The sequence below is a fragment of the Molossus molossus genome, unplaced genomic scaffold, assembly GCF_014108415.1.
Source record: "Molossus molossus isolate mMolMol1 unplaced genomic scaffold, mMolMol1.p scaffold_m16_p_7, whole genome shotgun sequence".
Taxonomy (NCBI): Eukaryota; Metazoa; Chordata; class Mammalia; order Chiroptera; family Molossidae; genus Molossus; species Molossus molossus.
In genome coordinates this window covers 112,065,539-112,078,951 of record NW_023425401.1, presented here as the reverse complement: position 1 = coordinate 112,078,951, position 13,413 = coordinate 112,065,539, and the positions used below count along the sequence as shown (strand labels likewise).

The 13,413-nt window shown below is 54.1% G+C and overlaps 1 protein-coding gene across 4 annotated transcripts in view; it reads right to left on the bottom strand.

Annotated features, from left to right (window-relative positions):
• UBE3C (ubiquitin protein ligase E3C) overlaps positions 1-13,413 on the bottom strand; it is a 77,519-nt gene that overhangs the window by 43,455 nt on the left and 20,651 nt on the right. For 3 of the 4 annotated variants that reach the window (XM_036246375.1, XM_036246376.1, XM_036246377.1), the window contains 6 exons: positions 12,803-12,960; positions 9,358-9,511; positions 8,728-8,948; positions 8,159-8,313; positions 6,419-6,606; positions 774-860 (listed from right to left, as the gene is read on the bottom strand). In XM_036246375.1, coding sequence (XP_036102268.1) covers positions 774-860; positions 6,419-6,606; positions 8,159-8,313; positions 8,728-8,948; positions 9,358-9,511; positions 12,803-12,960 — 963 coding nt within the window. The remainder of the gene's footprint in view (positions 1-773; positions 861-6,418; positions 6,607-8,158; positions 8,314-8,727; positions 8,949-9,357; positions 9,512-12,802; positions 12,961-13,413) is intronic. The other variant, XM_036246378.1, reaches the window with a different exon arrangement.

Genomic DNA, 13,413 nt, shown 5'->3' with positions numbered 1-13,413 from the left:
TAAAATGCGTAAAGGTTCTTGCCTTCAAGCTACACAATGATTCAGATAAGAACAATCAAATTATTTCAACACAAAGTTTTTAAAAAACCAACTTCTACAATAGTTGATATCTTTTAATGTTTGCAATGGCAGTAAATTTGCTTCAAATCTATATTTTTCACCATCAAAAGCATAGGAAAATCATATGGAGCAAAGAAATTTCAAGTCTCTCGTTTCCAAAAGTGACTAGGATTTTTAAAACAAATTAACCTCAGGTAAAACCATACTCTTGATAACTGTAAAACTAGCACTGATTTTTTTCTGTGTGTAAAATTCAGACCGTTTAGAGTTTACCTTCTAATATGGAATAAACTAGATATAAGCGTTGGGGTTGTGCGGGAGGCAACCAATTGCTCTCTCTCTCTCCCCCTCCCTCCACTCTATTTGAAGATAAATGGAAAAATATCCTTGGGTGAGGATTTTTTAAAAATCTTGCAACATTTTTATTAGTTTGCCACTTCCCAGGTCCTTAATCATAAAAAAAAAATTGTTTTTCTGTATTGATTTTGGAGAGAGAATAAGGGAGAGGGAGAGAGAGAACATGGATGAGAGAGAACATCGACTGGCCGCCTCCCGCATGCCCCCCACTGGGGATCAGGCCCACAACCTGGGCATGTGCCCTGACCGGGAATCGAACCGATGACCTCTTGGTGCACAGTCGACGCTCAGCCACTGAGCACACCGGCCAGACGCCTGTGTCCTTAATCTTAGTCTACCCGCCCAGGGACACGTACCCAGTGATCATCCGTGTGGTCATGGAAGATATGAGGACCCAGAGGTGCCGCAGGAACCTGGCGTTAAAGGCTAAGCTGTAGAGGAGCCTGAAAGGGAGGGAAACAAGAGTCAGCATGTGCTCAATGTGCTTCTTCAAAACACTGTGCTGAAGACACGGTGCTCTCTGAATACGTCTGTACTAACAGCTCAAATGCTGCACCCACACCAGGCTACGGGGCACCCTGACAGCTCTCCTGAGCGAGACCCCGAGCTGTGCCCAGAGGCCCTAAGCAAACAGCTGAGTGTGCTCCCCTCAGAGGACATGCCACAATGTCACTATGTTACAGCGTCACGCGTTACTATTACTACTACTAATATACATTGTAAAAACTTTAAATATTTAGCAACTGACTTTTAATGCTCCACTCTCAAAACAGCACATGATTGTTTAATGTCAACTAATACCCGAAAAATAATGTAAATCTAAAACGATATTGTGCAGGTTAGAAGGCCCCAGCACAGCAGCAGCTCGTTCAGGGTGAGCAGCCCGGGCCCCTCTCAGCGAGCCCTGCGGTGCGTCCTCTGCACAAAGGGCACAGCCGGAAGGAGGCCGGCAGGTGCTGAGGAGGCAGGAGCCCGCGGGACAGCACAGCAGGAAGGGCCGGGGACGTGGTCTGAGCGGAATGGGCTCTGACGTCAGTTGTCCTGGATCCGGCATGAAATCCTGGGCCACTCAGCTGACTGACCCCATTCAGATGTCACGGAGCAATGTTTCCCTGAGATAACAAAGAGGCAGAACCTCTCCGGCTCTGAGCCCTTCCCAGCTCAGACCCGTGATGATTCTACGTGAAGTGTGTGCGTCTGTCACAAGCACACAGTGTGACAGAGTGCGACAACCCACAGGGATGCCAACCAGGCGAGCCTCAAAATTAGGTTAAATTTTTTTTAATTCATTGGAATAATGAAAAAAAAAAATCACAAACAACACAGTCAGCTCCAGGAGATCAGTGAGCCAAGCCGTGACCCGTGAGCGCTGCAGTCGTCTGGCTGCCCACCCACGCCACGTCGGGGAGACCACGCCCCATCTCCGAGACACCGAAAACACTCACCACACCAAATACCTAAGGAAAGTGTGTTCCAACTTTGTTTTCCTGCCTTTATGGAATTTTACATGCTTGGAAGGTAACCCAACAACTACACAGAAAATAGAATAAGAAAAAAATGCATGAAAAATATGAATTTTCAACATAAGAGAATTCTAGAAAGTCCTATCTCCTTGCCTTATTTCTCTTCAGTCAAGAAACTGGCTTCTTTTAGAAAATGTACTATGCAGTGTAATTTTACTGATAGAGATGTCTTAAAATTATGCTAAGTATAAATACTAAAATGTAGCCCCTCAAAAATCTGAAAAACCACATATTCCATAGGTGTGCTTCCTTTGCTGTTTTTTTTTTTAATCCTCACCCGACGACATTTTTGCACCCATCCTCAGATAGAGCAGGAGGGAGGGAGGGGGGAAGAGAGAGAGAGAGAAACATCGACACGAGAGGGACACATCGAATGGTTGCCACCTACACAACCCCAACCAGGGCCAGGGACAAACTGCAACTGAGGCACATGCCCCCAGCGGGAACCGAACCCGGAACTCTCTGGTCCGCAGGCCAACCACTCAGACACTGAGCCAAACAGGCCAGGGCTCCTTTGCTGTTTTTAACAACACCACAACATGGCCAAAGAAGTAAGCTCCATCCACCCTCCCCGGGGGAATCGGAGTCAGTGCCTTGGTATGACTGCTGCCCAGGGACCTCTCTGCACTCCCGTAAACAGAGCAGGTCCCTACACATCCTGTCACAATGAACATCCTTCCACACAGATCTGAACACATCTCCAAAGTTATATTTCACCTTAACTTGGAAACAATGACATTTCCTGAATTAAGCCCTCACTAGACAATGAAACACGCATATGAATCTCTGAAGGTTCTTCACACGTCCTGGGGCGTGTTAAAAGTTTCCTGGGGCTCTGTGGCTGAGACCAGCCATGAGCACCAAGCACAGGGCGACACTGAGAGCCTGGCCGCAGCACGGGCTGCTGTCTGCGGGGCCAGGGGAGCTCTTCGGAGCACGTGGGGGCCAAGGTGGGGCGGCAAGGCATCCCATCCCGATCCCCCACAAGCGAAGCTGTCGCAGGCCCAGCAACGGGATGGCCAGTCACCCAGGGACCCTGCACACCGGAGCCACAGGCGCAGCCTGGCCACGCTCCTGCCACAAGAGTGCTTTGTCGGTAAAAGCAACATCAAATGCGTTTTACTGCTGACATCATGCAAGATCAAACATAAATTCTAATTTACCTTACTTGTAAGGAAAACTTTAAGGCACATTTCAGTTAGAGGCAACTTGCTAAAACCTTTTCCTTTACAGACAAACTAGGAACTAGACCAGAAGATAAGCTTCAGACACACAGCTGTGTTAAAGGGACATTCCAGTGCTAACTGCACTCCCAGTCCAGACTGACAGCTCCCGTTCCCCTGACAACCGTGTCTTCCCCTTTCAGATGGGCGGCCTCTCTCTCTGCCCAGGTGCCTGTGAGCCAGGGGAGCAGCACCCGCCGCCCCAGTGCTGGCCTGAGATCCTCCCTTACTCGGTCTTCATGTGATTTTTCAAACAAACACACAAAACGCTCCAGCAGCCTTCACGAGGCCTCTCCCAGGTGTGTGTGCGTCTCCTGCACAGCAATGGCGTGTGCAGCGCAGGGGTTCTGAGCGGCTAAGAATGCGGTGCGCGGAGCTCCTGCCGGCTCACCATCGCGTGATGTCGCGCCAGGCTCAGCAGTGACAGCGCTGTGTGTGCAAACGTTAGAAACTCAGGAATTCTACTTGTAACCTGACAGCACGATGCAAATTTTAACACCCAGTGCCTTGGTATGACTTCGAGACCCAGTTACATCGACTAATTATACTGAGAATGTCACTGATAATAAAAGAGAACAACATCACAGGCAAAAAACAACTTTGTTTCTCAATGGAAGAGCCTCCAATACTTCTTCTAAAATATTATAAAAATTTGTTTACAAAAACATGAACAGGAAACACAAATCTGTATTTTTCTGAACTGAAGTCATCTTCCTAATCATTCTAACCCAAAAGAATGAAGACACGAACTTGTGTATGGAGAACGAAGGGTGCCCGTTTCCACGCCAACCCCTGGTGCAGGGCAGCCACCGGGAAGCAGCCACGTGTCTCCAGGCCATCCCCATCTGCCACCGTGACTGACAGCACAGGCTAGCTGGCCTGTTCTCTTAATTTTTGGTAGAGAAATCAAGCACGTGTTGTAATAAAGTGATTTGTGATGCCTTAACATTTGATGTATTTACAAGAAATCTGCAGGCAAATTACACCAACTCCTCTGATTCCTGAAATACTACCTTTAAAATTCTGTTTCAAAGTTTCTGGATCACAGAAGGAAAGAGCCAAGCCCCAAAGAACACGCCATCCACCCACTGCAGGTGCACACCCGGCCCTGGAAGCGGCTCAGGGAGCAGCTGCCTGAGAGCTGCCCTGGGGCAGGGCAAGGGGACCTCCGTCCAGACACCCAGGGAGGTTCCCGCAGGACGACGGCCTGAACACACCCACAGGTGACTCGGCCGAGGGGGACGAGAGGGGGACGGCGCTGCCTGCACGGACCAGCGCGGGAGGAAGGAGAGGAGCCAGCGCACGGGACCACGGGACCACGGGACCACGAGAACGCAGCGCACGCCTGGCTGAGGCGGAAGCGTCTGGTGGCCAGGAGCCGTCAGAGGCGGCAGACCGTGAGGAAGGGCCCGCGTCAGTGGCCGAGGAGGCCCAGGGGCGACGGTCCGCGCTGAAGTGAGAGTGTGCGGCACCAGGGCCCAGCTGACAGCTCCGTCTGGGAACCACTGCGCAGGCCGCAGAGCTGCGCGTCCTGAGCCTGGGCGCACGCGAGGGTCAGTGAGGGCGGTGGGACTCAGCCCACGGGCCCGTCTGTGAGGACACGGCCGCCGCCACGCCGAGCTCTGGGCGTGTGGCGAGTGTGGCTGAGGAACTTCACCCGTGACCGGAGTGCAGCAGCCACAGTCGTAGTGACTCTGCAGGGCAGCCCGGCACGACCGCCTCGGGAGAGATGCGGAGCTAGTGTGGGGGTGCCCAGGTCTGAACACAGGCCTGGGAGCAGCTGGAGGGGTCTGGAGCTCCAGGGGGCGTAGGCACTTGTATGAGGAGGGTCCACTGAGCAGGGAAGAGAAAGTGAGCAGACGCAGCAGCCTATGGGGCACTGACAGACACGACCTGTGGAGAACGGGGTGGCTGGTGTGGGGCTGTGGGCGGCCTGCACTGGAGGACGCAGCGGTGAGCAGTGCGGGCCAGCACCCCACATCTCCCTCACGCCGGGAGCTGCTGCGGCTCATACTCTCTGCTCCACTGTGTCACCTGGACAGGCACCTTGGAAACTGCTCCGTTTCTCGTGCAGCCTGACGATCGATCTTCACCGGAAATCAGAATCCAAATCTCAACCCGTGAGACGGGGTCTGGCGCGAGCCTGGGGAGACTCGAGAGCCCCGGGCCTTCCTGCAGACGCGGCCCTGCATGCAGCGGGGAACCTACTGACCCCACTTTAAGCACCCTTTAAAAAAGGGGAGCCCTGGCCAGGTGGCTCAGCTGGTTGGAGCATCGTCCCGTGCACAGAAAAGTCGTGGGTTCGGTTCCTGGTCAGGGCACATGCCTGGACTGTGGGTCTGGTCCCTGGTTGGGGCACGTACGAGAGGCAACCAATCGACGTTTCTCGCTCGCTCTCTCCCTTCCTTTCTCTCTAGAATCAATCAACATATCCTCGGGTGAGGGTTTAAAAAAAGTTGAAAGTAGTTAAGAATCTTACAGCCATGAAGGTGAGCCTATCTGCTCCTTCACAAGCTATAAAAACATCTAAATACTCAAAACGCAATATACTTGAACCACAGCTACGACTCCCGAGCAGTGTCTTAGAGGCAACAGGTGCTCCCCTCGTAAAGCGGCTCCCTAGCCCCCAGAGCAGGCGACCACTGCCCCTCGGTGGGCTCTGTGTGCAGTGAGAACCCGGGGCGGCTGTGCCCTCAGATCTGCATCCTGCCCCAGTGCTATCAGCCTCCCAGGCAGCCGACGCCCTCCCGCCAGAAACAGCAGTCAGCCGGGGCGGCTCCCGAGGAGCTGGCCACCCCAGTGCCCCCGGGCCTTCCTGCAGACGCGGCCCTGCATGCAGCCCGCCTCAGAGCGGCTTCCTCCCCAGGGAAGCCGTTCACAGAAGTGACAGAGGCACCCGACATGGCCCAGGACCAGCAGGACAGGCGTCCAGCAGTCGCCCTCAGCCCACACCGGCTCCTCGTTGCTCCGAGAACACCTGCGTGCGCAGGGAGCCTGAGAGGGCGTGTCACACGCTGCCTGGAACTGCGGACACGAGCCCAGCTGTTCACCATGGCGGCCAGGACGACTGCCCTTTCGTAGACAGAAACTAGCGGATTTCATCAGCTCATGTGTCCAGGGGACCCAGAGCCCAGGCCAGGAAGGACTCAAACAGTGCGAGCTGACGTAGGGAGACACCGACTTGCCGCACCTGGACGCCCTACACCGTGTCTACAGGGAGCAGGGGCAGGCAGGCACGAGGCGGGGCACACATGCCTGACTCGGGGCACCATCATCCGCTGCTGCACCATGAGCGTGTGGCAGATGCAGGCCGTCAGCGTGAAGGCCTCCTCGCTCGCCGAGTCCCTCCACACCAGGCTGAGCAGTGTGTTGGTCTGCTGCTTCGTGTCCAGCTTCTTGAGACACTCCTCCGTGATGTACGGTAAGGACAGCCTGCCGTTCACCTGAAACACACCAGGAAGTCGCTCCGAGTCAGAGGTGCTGTGAGAACTCACCGCGCCCTGCAGAGAAGCAGGGCGTCTCGATTCCCTTCGGCCACAGCACAGGGCAGGCGTCACAGTCCGTCCTCGTTCATCGCGGCTAATCAGTTCAGGCTCGACCGCGATGAACGAGTTTCCGCGAAGTAGAATTCTTTATTTATACCGTCCTCCCTCGCCACTTCAAGCTTCATTTTTCACATTTTCCCCGGAAAAACCGCGATAGAGCGAAGCCGCGGAAGTCGAAGTGCGAAGTGGCGAGGGACGACTGTATTCGAAAACCGTCTACATCACCATGGACACACCAGTGTCTACAGTGCCGGTCAGAGGGAGCTGAGCTCCCCAGACACCCGGTCACTGTGAGGCCCCTGTTCTGGCCACTGGTGTGGCAGTCTCTTTAGCATTTACATTCTGAGAAATGCCCTTCATGCTGTTAGGTCATGTTGTACTATGCACACTTCTGTGAAAATATATTAACATGGACAGAATTGCCATTTTAAATTATTTGAGACCAGCTTAAGCAAAACAGAATATTGGAGAACTTTCATTAAGTATTTGAAAGCTGTCTTCTAAAATCAGAAGTTCTACCTTCGTCCATCTACACGCTACAGGACCCTAATATCCTAGTTCTTTCTGACCACACTCTGAAGTTCAGGTCTTGGTGCAGAGTTCCAAGTCTGGACAGATGCCCGGGCCTGGGCCCCGCCCCCGTCAGCACAGTCTGTGCGCAGAGGGACAGTGCCCATGCCCTCTCGGTCCCCACGCTGCAGACTCTCCCCCTGACCCACTCTCCCCGTGCCCTCCGGAGACCGGACTTTGTGTCAACCTAACAGAAAAAGCTGTGAAACCCACCCCAGCCAGACCGCAGCCATTTCCGCTGTGTGACTGAGAGGAAAGAGGCCAGCGGCAGACATCATGCATGACACACAAATGACGTGTGCCTGTTGCAGACAGCTTTCCACCCCTTGGAAACACACAGGGAACGACACTGGGGGAGAAATGGGAGGTGAGTGTGACAATGCGCTTAGAGTTTGCTCTAAAATAAATCCCAACATTTATCATCTATGAAGTTGGCAAAATGACCAAGAGACATAACTTGACGCTCATGGGACAGGCTGACTCTCAGGGGCTGGGCTGGGGGAGCGAAGCCAGTGGCCCCAGCCTCTGAACTGTGCATCACGGAAGAGGGTGAATGTTATGGTGAGTGTGTCTGAAAACAGCTGTTATGAACTCTTCTTATAAACACAGGAAGTGCACCTCCTGAGAACGTCACCCAACCATCTCGCTTCTTCAATAGCTGATCATATACAATCTGACCTCCTTAGCACGCAGACCAAACACAGAGCTCTGCCCTCCATAAGCCCTGGCGCACGGACGGCATCTCAGGGGTGTGCAGGCCGTGGAGGTGAGGCTGTGTGCGCTGTCTGAGTGCTTGAAACAAGAACACCCTCGTGCTTCCCCGTGCCCCAAGCAGACGGGCGCAGTGACAGAGGCGCTCCAGGAGCGCGGGCCGGCTCACCGGCGTGCTCCTCCTCGTGTCGGCCTCGGCGCTCTCGTCCTCAGAGTCGCTGGCGGAGTCTGGGCAGCTGGCGCTGGCAGGGGCGGCTGGCAGCTGGGACAGGAAGGTCTGCAGCACTCGCAGGTACAGCAGCAGGCCCTCCTCAGACAGCGTCCCTGTGGGAACGACCGTGTTTCACGAAGGCCACTCAAAAGAAACTGGTGTCACTTTCCTCCCACTCGCAGAGGGACTGCTGACCAGCACGCACTGGAGAACGGATGCTCGTGCGCAGAAGTGTGTGTGAAATGTGTCAGAGGAAGACGCACCAGTCTAGATGGAGCGCCGCAAGTCTGGCACGAACGGGGAGACATCCCACGAACACACCGTTCTCCCACTCAGCACGAGCACTCCTGCTAACCTGGGGGGCTTCTACCAAGGGCTGTGCCCAGCACTTTCCCCAGGGGCACAGTTCAGGACAGTCCTTCAGCCAATGCACCTTCCAGGAAAGTCCCACCGCCCGGTACTGCCTTCTCTTGCCCCACCCGCACCCTGCGGACACGTGAGCTCAGGTGAGAGCACCTTGTTCATACCCAGGTAGTTTTCGCCGACGGTTAAGACGAAGTAGAAGAGCCACGGTGCGCTCCCACGGGCCCTCGAGCCCCTGCCGTCCACCGACAGCAGCGCATCCAGAAAGGGCTCGAAAGGGAAGGCGGTCTGGGCGTCCGCCAGAGCCGGGACGACAAAGTGGAACACCTGGTCTGTGAAGGGCGCCGCCAAGCATTCCTCCGTGAAGGCCGCAAACACCCGCTGCCTGAAGGGAAACCGCGCACTTTTAATAAAATCGGAGCAAACCACCTGTAAAACCCACGGTTAGATGTAACCACGGAATCATTTAGAACGAGCCTCCCGAACAGATCGGAGCTGAGCACTCGGCATCAACCAGACCACCTGCAATGAGCGCCGCCTGGTTCTTCCCTTGGGAGAAAACACCGTCACGACTGGCATGTCTGACAGCTACCCGAGAGCAGGGGATGACCAGGCTGTCAGAAGGGTAACTTCATATTAGGGCACAGGCCGGACAGAGAAGCACATCTTTCTTTAAGCTGAGTCACATCAATAAGGCAGAAATCGGACTCCGAGTGTTATTTACGCCATCACCTGTGTCACGGTCACTGTCAGGACAGGGCCCATGAGAGCGAACACAGAGTGGCCGCGCTTACCTTGCGCCATCCGGACAGGACGTGTAGGTGCAGCGCAGTGGTCTCAGAGCGTTCTCCAACAGTGCTTTCGCTGTAGGGACTCGAGGTAGATCACAATACTCAATACTCGATGGAAGCTTGCTGTTGATTAACAAATAGAGAGATCTATAATACCCTAAAAGAAAGGGAAAACATATATTTAAAATTTGGTACCTTTTCTTATGAGGAAAATAACATGTCAGTTTTTAAATGCTTTTATAAAACTCTTATCAGTCCAAACCTAAGTGAATTCTTCAACTTTTTATGAAAAAAAGCTTTGTAAAAACACGCCTCCTGGAACGGCAGGTACGTCCCCGGCACCGGGCACGACTGACGACTGCACCTGGCCTCCCCGCGTGCGGAAGCCAAGCCGTCTCCACTGGCTGCCGGGGATGAGGGCTCCTCCTCACACACACACGGCTCAGCCAGAGTGAGTGAGCAGCGGCGCCGCATCCAAGGCGCCGTCAGCGCTCGAGCCCGCACGTGCCTCCCGCGGGCTGTCTGGTGCGTCTGCTCGTCAGGCCCGAAGCCGCACACCAGGTGCTGCGTGGTCTGAGCGCTCTCCCAGTAGGTCTGTGGTTTGAAAACACGTCTCGCTGACTCACGGACTTGCACAGACCGCTGCACTTCCACCCACTGGTCATCCTCCCTGACCCTCAGCCTGCCCTCTCTCTGGTCAGCGGGCTGCAGGGGCTCCTGGGCAGTGGTCACTGGGAGCGTTTCTGCCTGCTGCTGGGACACGAAGTCCAGTCTCACTCTCTCAGCTCCTCACCGGGACCCACAATCAGCCTTTTCTCCAAGGACTTACATTCCACTGACAGAAACTGCATCTCTGTGAATCACAAACGGGCACTGAGGAATCTCACCATTTCAAAGGCAACTTCCAAGTGAGCAGAAACATGTCTTTTCTAACCGCTGGTGGCATCACCAATGCCCCAAATCAGAGAATCTTAGGAAGAGCTGCCCTTCTAACAGGGAATGAGAACACTCCTCAGGTGCAGTGTGCAAAGGCCTCGTTACTGCAGCCCCTGCATGGCGCGTGGGAGCCAGGACCAGCCATGTCCACAGAGCCACCGTCAGACCCCAGCTCTAACCTCACACTGTGCTGACCAGCGAGATGCAGCCGGCAGGGTGGGGAGCTGGAACGCTCGTCTCTACAACTCTAAGATGCGAACACAGTGGAACAGAAAACACAGATCTCAAGGAGACGTCCACAGGGACGTGGGCAGGAGGCGGTCGCACAGCAGCGCGGCCACAGGGTCGTCCGCCGCAGCTGTGCAGAGCTCGGGGGCACAGCGGAGGGCGGACACAGGTGAACTGTGACACACGGACCTAACACTCTGCAGACAGATGCGCAGCAAGTGGCTCACAAGGCAGCCGAGAGCGGCCGCAGCGCAGATGAGCTGGAGGCAGCAGCTCACGGCAGGACGGGGACGCATTTCCAGCTTCAGGATACGTTCGTTCAAACCAGCACGTTTTAGTTTTGTCTTCATACTTTCAGACAATGAAAAAAGTAAAAATTCTAATTGAATGCTTAGCCTTAAATCAATATACTTGCTGCATCAATGAATACAATGGATCATTTCTAATAATTACTAATTTGTTTAAAAAAAAAAAGTTCAACGAATTTCAAGTTACTTTTAATTAATTCCTTAATATCTCAGCAAACTAAGTAGGGTTTCTTTTTTTAGAAGAAAGTTAAGCCCTGGCCGGTTTGGCTCAGCGGTTGGAGTGTCGGCCCACGGACCAGAGACCCAGGTTCAGTTCCCACTAAGGGCACGTACCTCGGTTGCAGTTTGTCCCTGGTCCTGGTTGGTTGTGCGGGTGGCAGCCACTCGATGTGTCCCTTTCATGTCAATGCCTCTCTCTCTCTCTCCCTCCCTCCCTCCCATTCTATCTGAACAAAAAAATGGAAAAATGTCCTCGGGTGAGGATAAAAAAAAAAAAAGTTAAGCCACAGTAAGGTTGCAGTGTATAAGACTTTAATTTAATTTTTAGTTTTGACTGTGAGGATTAAATTAGCTAGATTTTAGCCTAGATTAGTCCGTAACTTTAAGCAAACAAAAGCGAGCTTACTTATGCTCTCATCAGCAGCCGCTGTTTCCACAAGTGCCCACAGCTGGCTTTGTGACTAATGACATACCTTTTTTTTTTTGTAAATCCTCACCCTAGGACACTTGTGCACTGGTCCGTAGAGAGAGTGGAAGGGAAGGAGGGAGAGACATCAATCGGTTGCCTCCTGCATGATTGGGGTCAGGGATCGAACCTGCAACCCAAGCACGTGCCCTTGACACGGAATCAAACCCATGACCCTCAGGTGGACACTCTAACTGCTGAGCCAAACCAGCCAGGACATGACATGTGTTTTTTTATTCCTCACCTGAGGATACTTTTCCACTGATCTTCAGATAGTGTGAGGAAGGGAGTAAGAGAGGGAAAGAGAAAAATGTCGACGTGAGAGCGACACATCGACTGGTTGTCTCCTGCACGGCCCCAACCAGGGCTGGGGATGGAACCGCAACTGAGGTACGTGCCCTTGACTGGAATTGAACCCAGGACTCTTTAGTCCACGGGCTGATGCCCCAACTGCTGGGCCAAACTGGCCAGGGCTAGAAATCAGAATTAAAAATTTTTCATTTTAGCCCTGGCCGGTTTGGCTCAGCGGTTAGAGCGTCGGCCTGCGGTCCCGAGAGACCCGGGTTCGGTTCCCGCTAAGGGCATGTACCTCGGTTGCAGTTTGTCCCCGGCTCTGGTCAGTCGTGCGGGTGGCAGCCACTCGATGTGTCCCTTCACGTCGATGTTTCTCTCTCTCTCTGTTCCTCTCTCCCCCTCCTACTCTACCTGAAAAAAAAAAAAAAAAAAAAAAAAAAAAAAAAAAATTTTTCATTTTATTTTATATTGTTTAATTCATTATAAAACTCTCAAAATCACGTGTATTTTATAGTCTTTCTCCAAAACAGTGTCACTGATGTGTCCTCAGTGTGGTCATCTTCAGAAGAGCACTGGTGTGTAAAAGCTTTGAGAAGGCTGGGAAGGACACACACGGGGTCCTCCTCCCCTCTGTGGCTACAGTGGTGACTGCAGATGGCTGGTCAGCAAGACAGGCCCCAGCCCGGCCTCTCTGCCCGGTGCTGCCCGGCCCCAGAGGGCTGCCCCGCAGACGGGGCACCAGAGCACCCAGGACGGCGGCTGGCAGCGCACCAACTCGTTTCGCTCACAAGCGATAGGAAGAAGCAAGTGAAGAGACTGAACACATTCCCAAGTGTCAGGCTGGGCGCAGGCGAGCACAGGGGTCAGCAGGTGCTCCCGCCACGCGCGCGTTCCCTGCCAGGGCCCACGTGACACCCAGGGAAATGAGAAGCCTCCTCAGCGCCGTGCCTCCCCCACGGCCAGACCAGCTCGGCCCAGTGGACCGCCCACCACTCACCATTCTGAACCATGTAGAACAAAACTTGCTCAGTCACTGACACCGCACTGCCAGCATCTTCTAAGACAGGCGAGTACGTCTTCTCAGACGAAAACACCTCGAGCATCCGCATTGGAAGAGCGACGTTCAAACTGTCATCCTCACAGTTCTGCAGCAACCTGTGGAAACAGGGAGCATTCACATACTTCCTGGAGGGAGATGCCACCCACACGTCCTCGAATCACTGCCGTCCTCCATGCGAGTATGCGGGGACTCTGTCTGATTGGAGCACCTCCGAAAACGCGCCTGACTCGGGAGAAGAGCCGCTGAGTTCCTGTCACACGCAAACAGCACGCTGGCCCTGGCTGTTGGACGGAGGCGCCCACAGCGGAGAGATGGGCCCAGAGCACAGTGCAGCCAGTGCTGGGGTGCAGGGCCTGCCCTGGCACCGGGCAGAGGACTCCTCTCTGAGGGCCTGCGGTCTCCTGCAAGGGTGTCCGCGAGACTGCGTCCCTGCAGCACGCCCTCCGCAGAAGGCAGCACGCACTCTGCCCTGTCGCCCGCGACCACTGCGGAGAACTGAGGCTGCCAGGTGGAGGGGGCCTGGCTGCCCTGGAGCTGTCCCCCCTCCG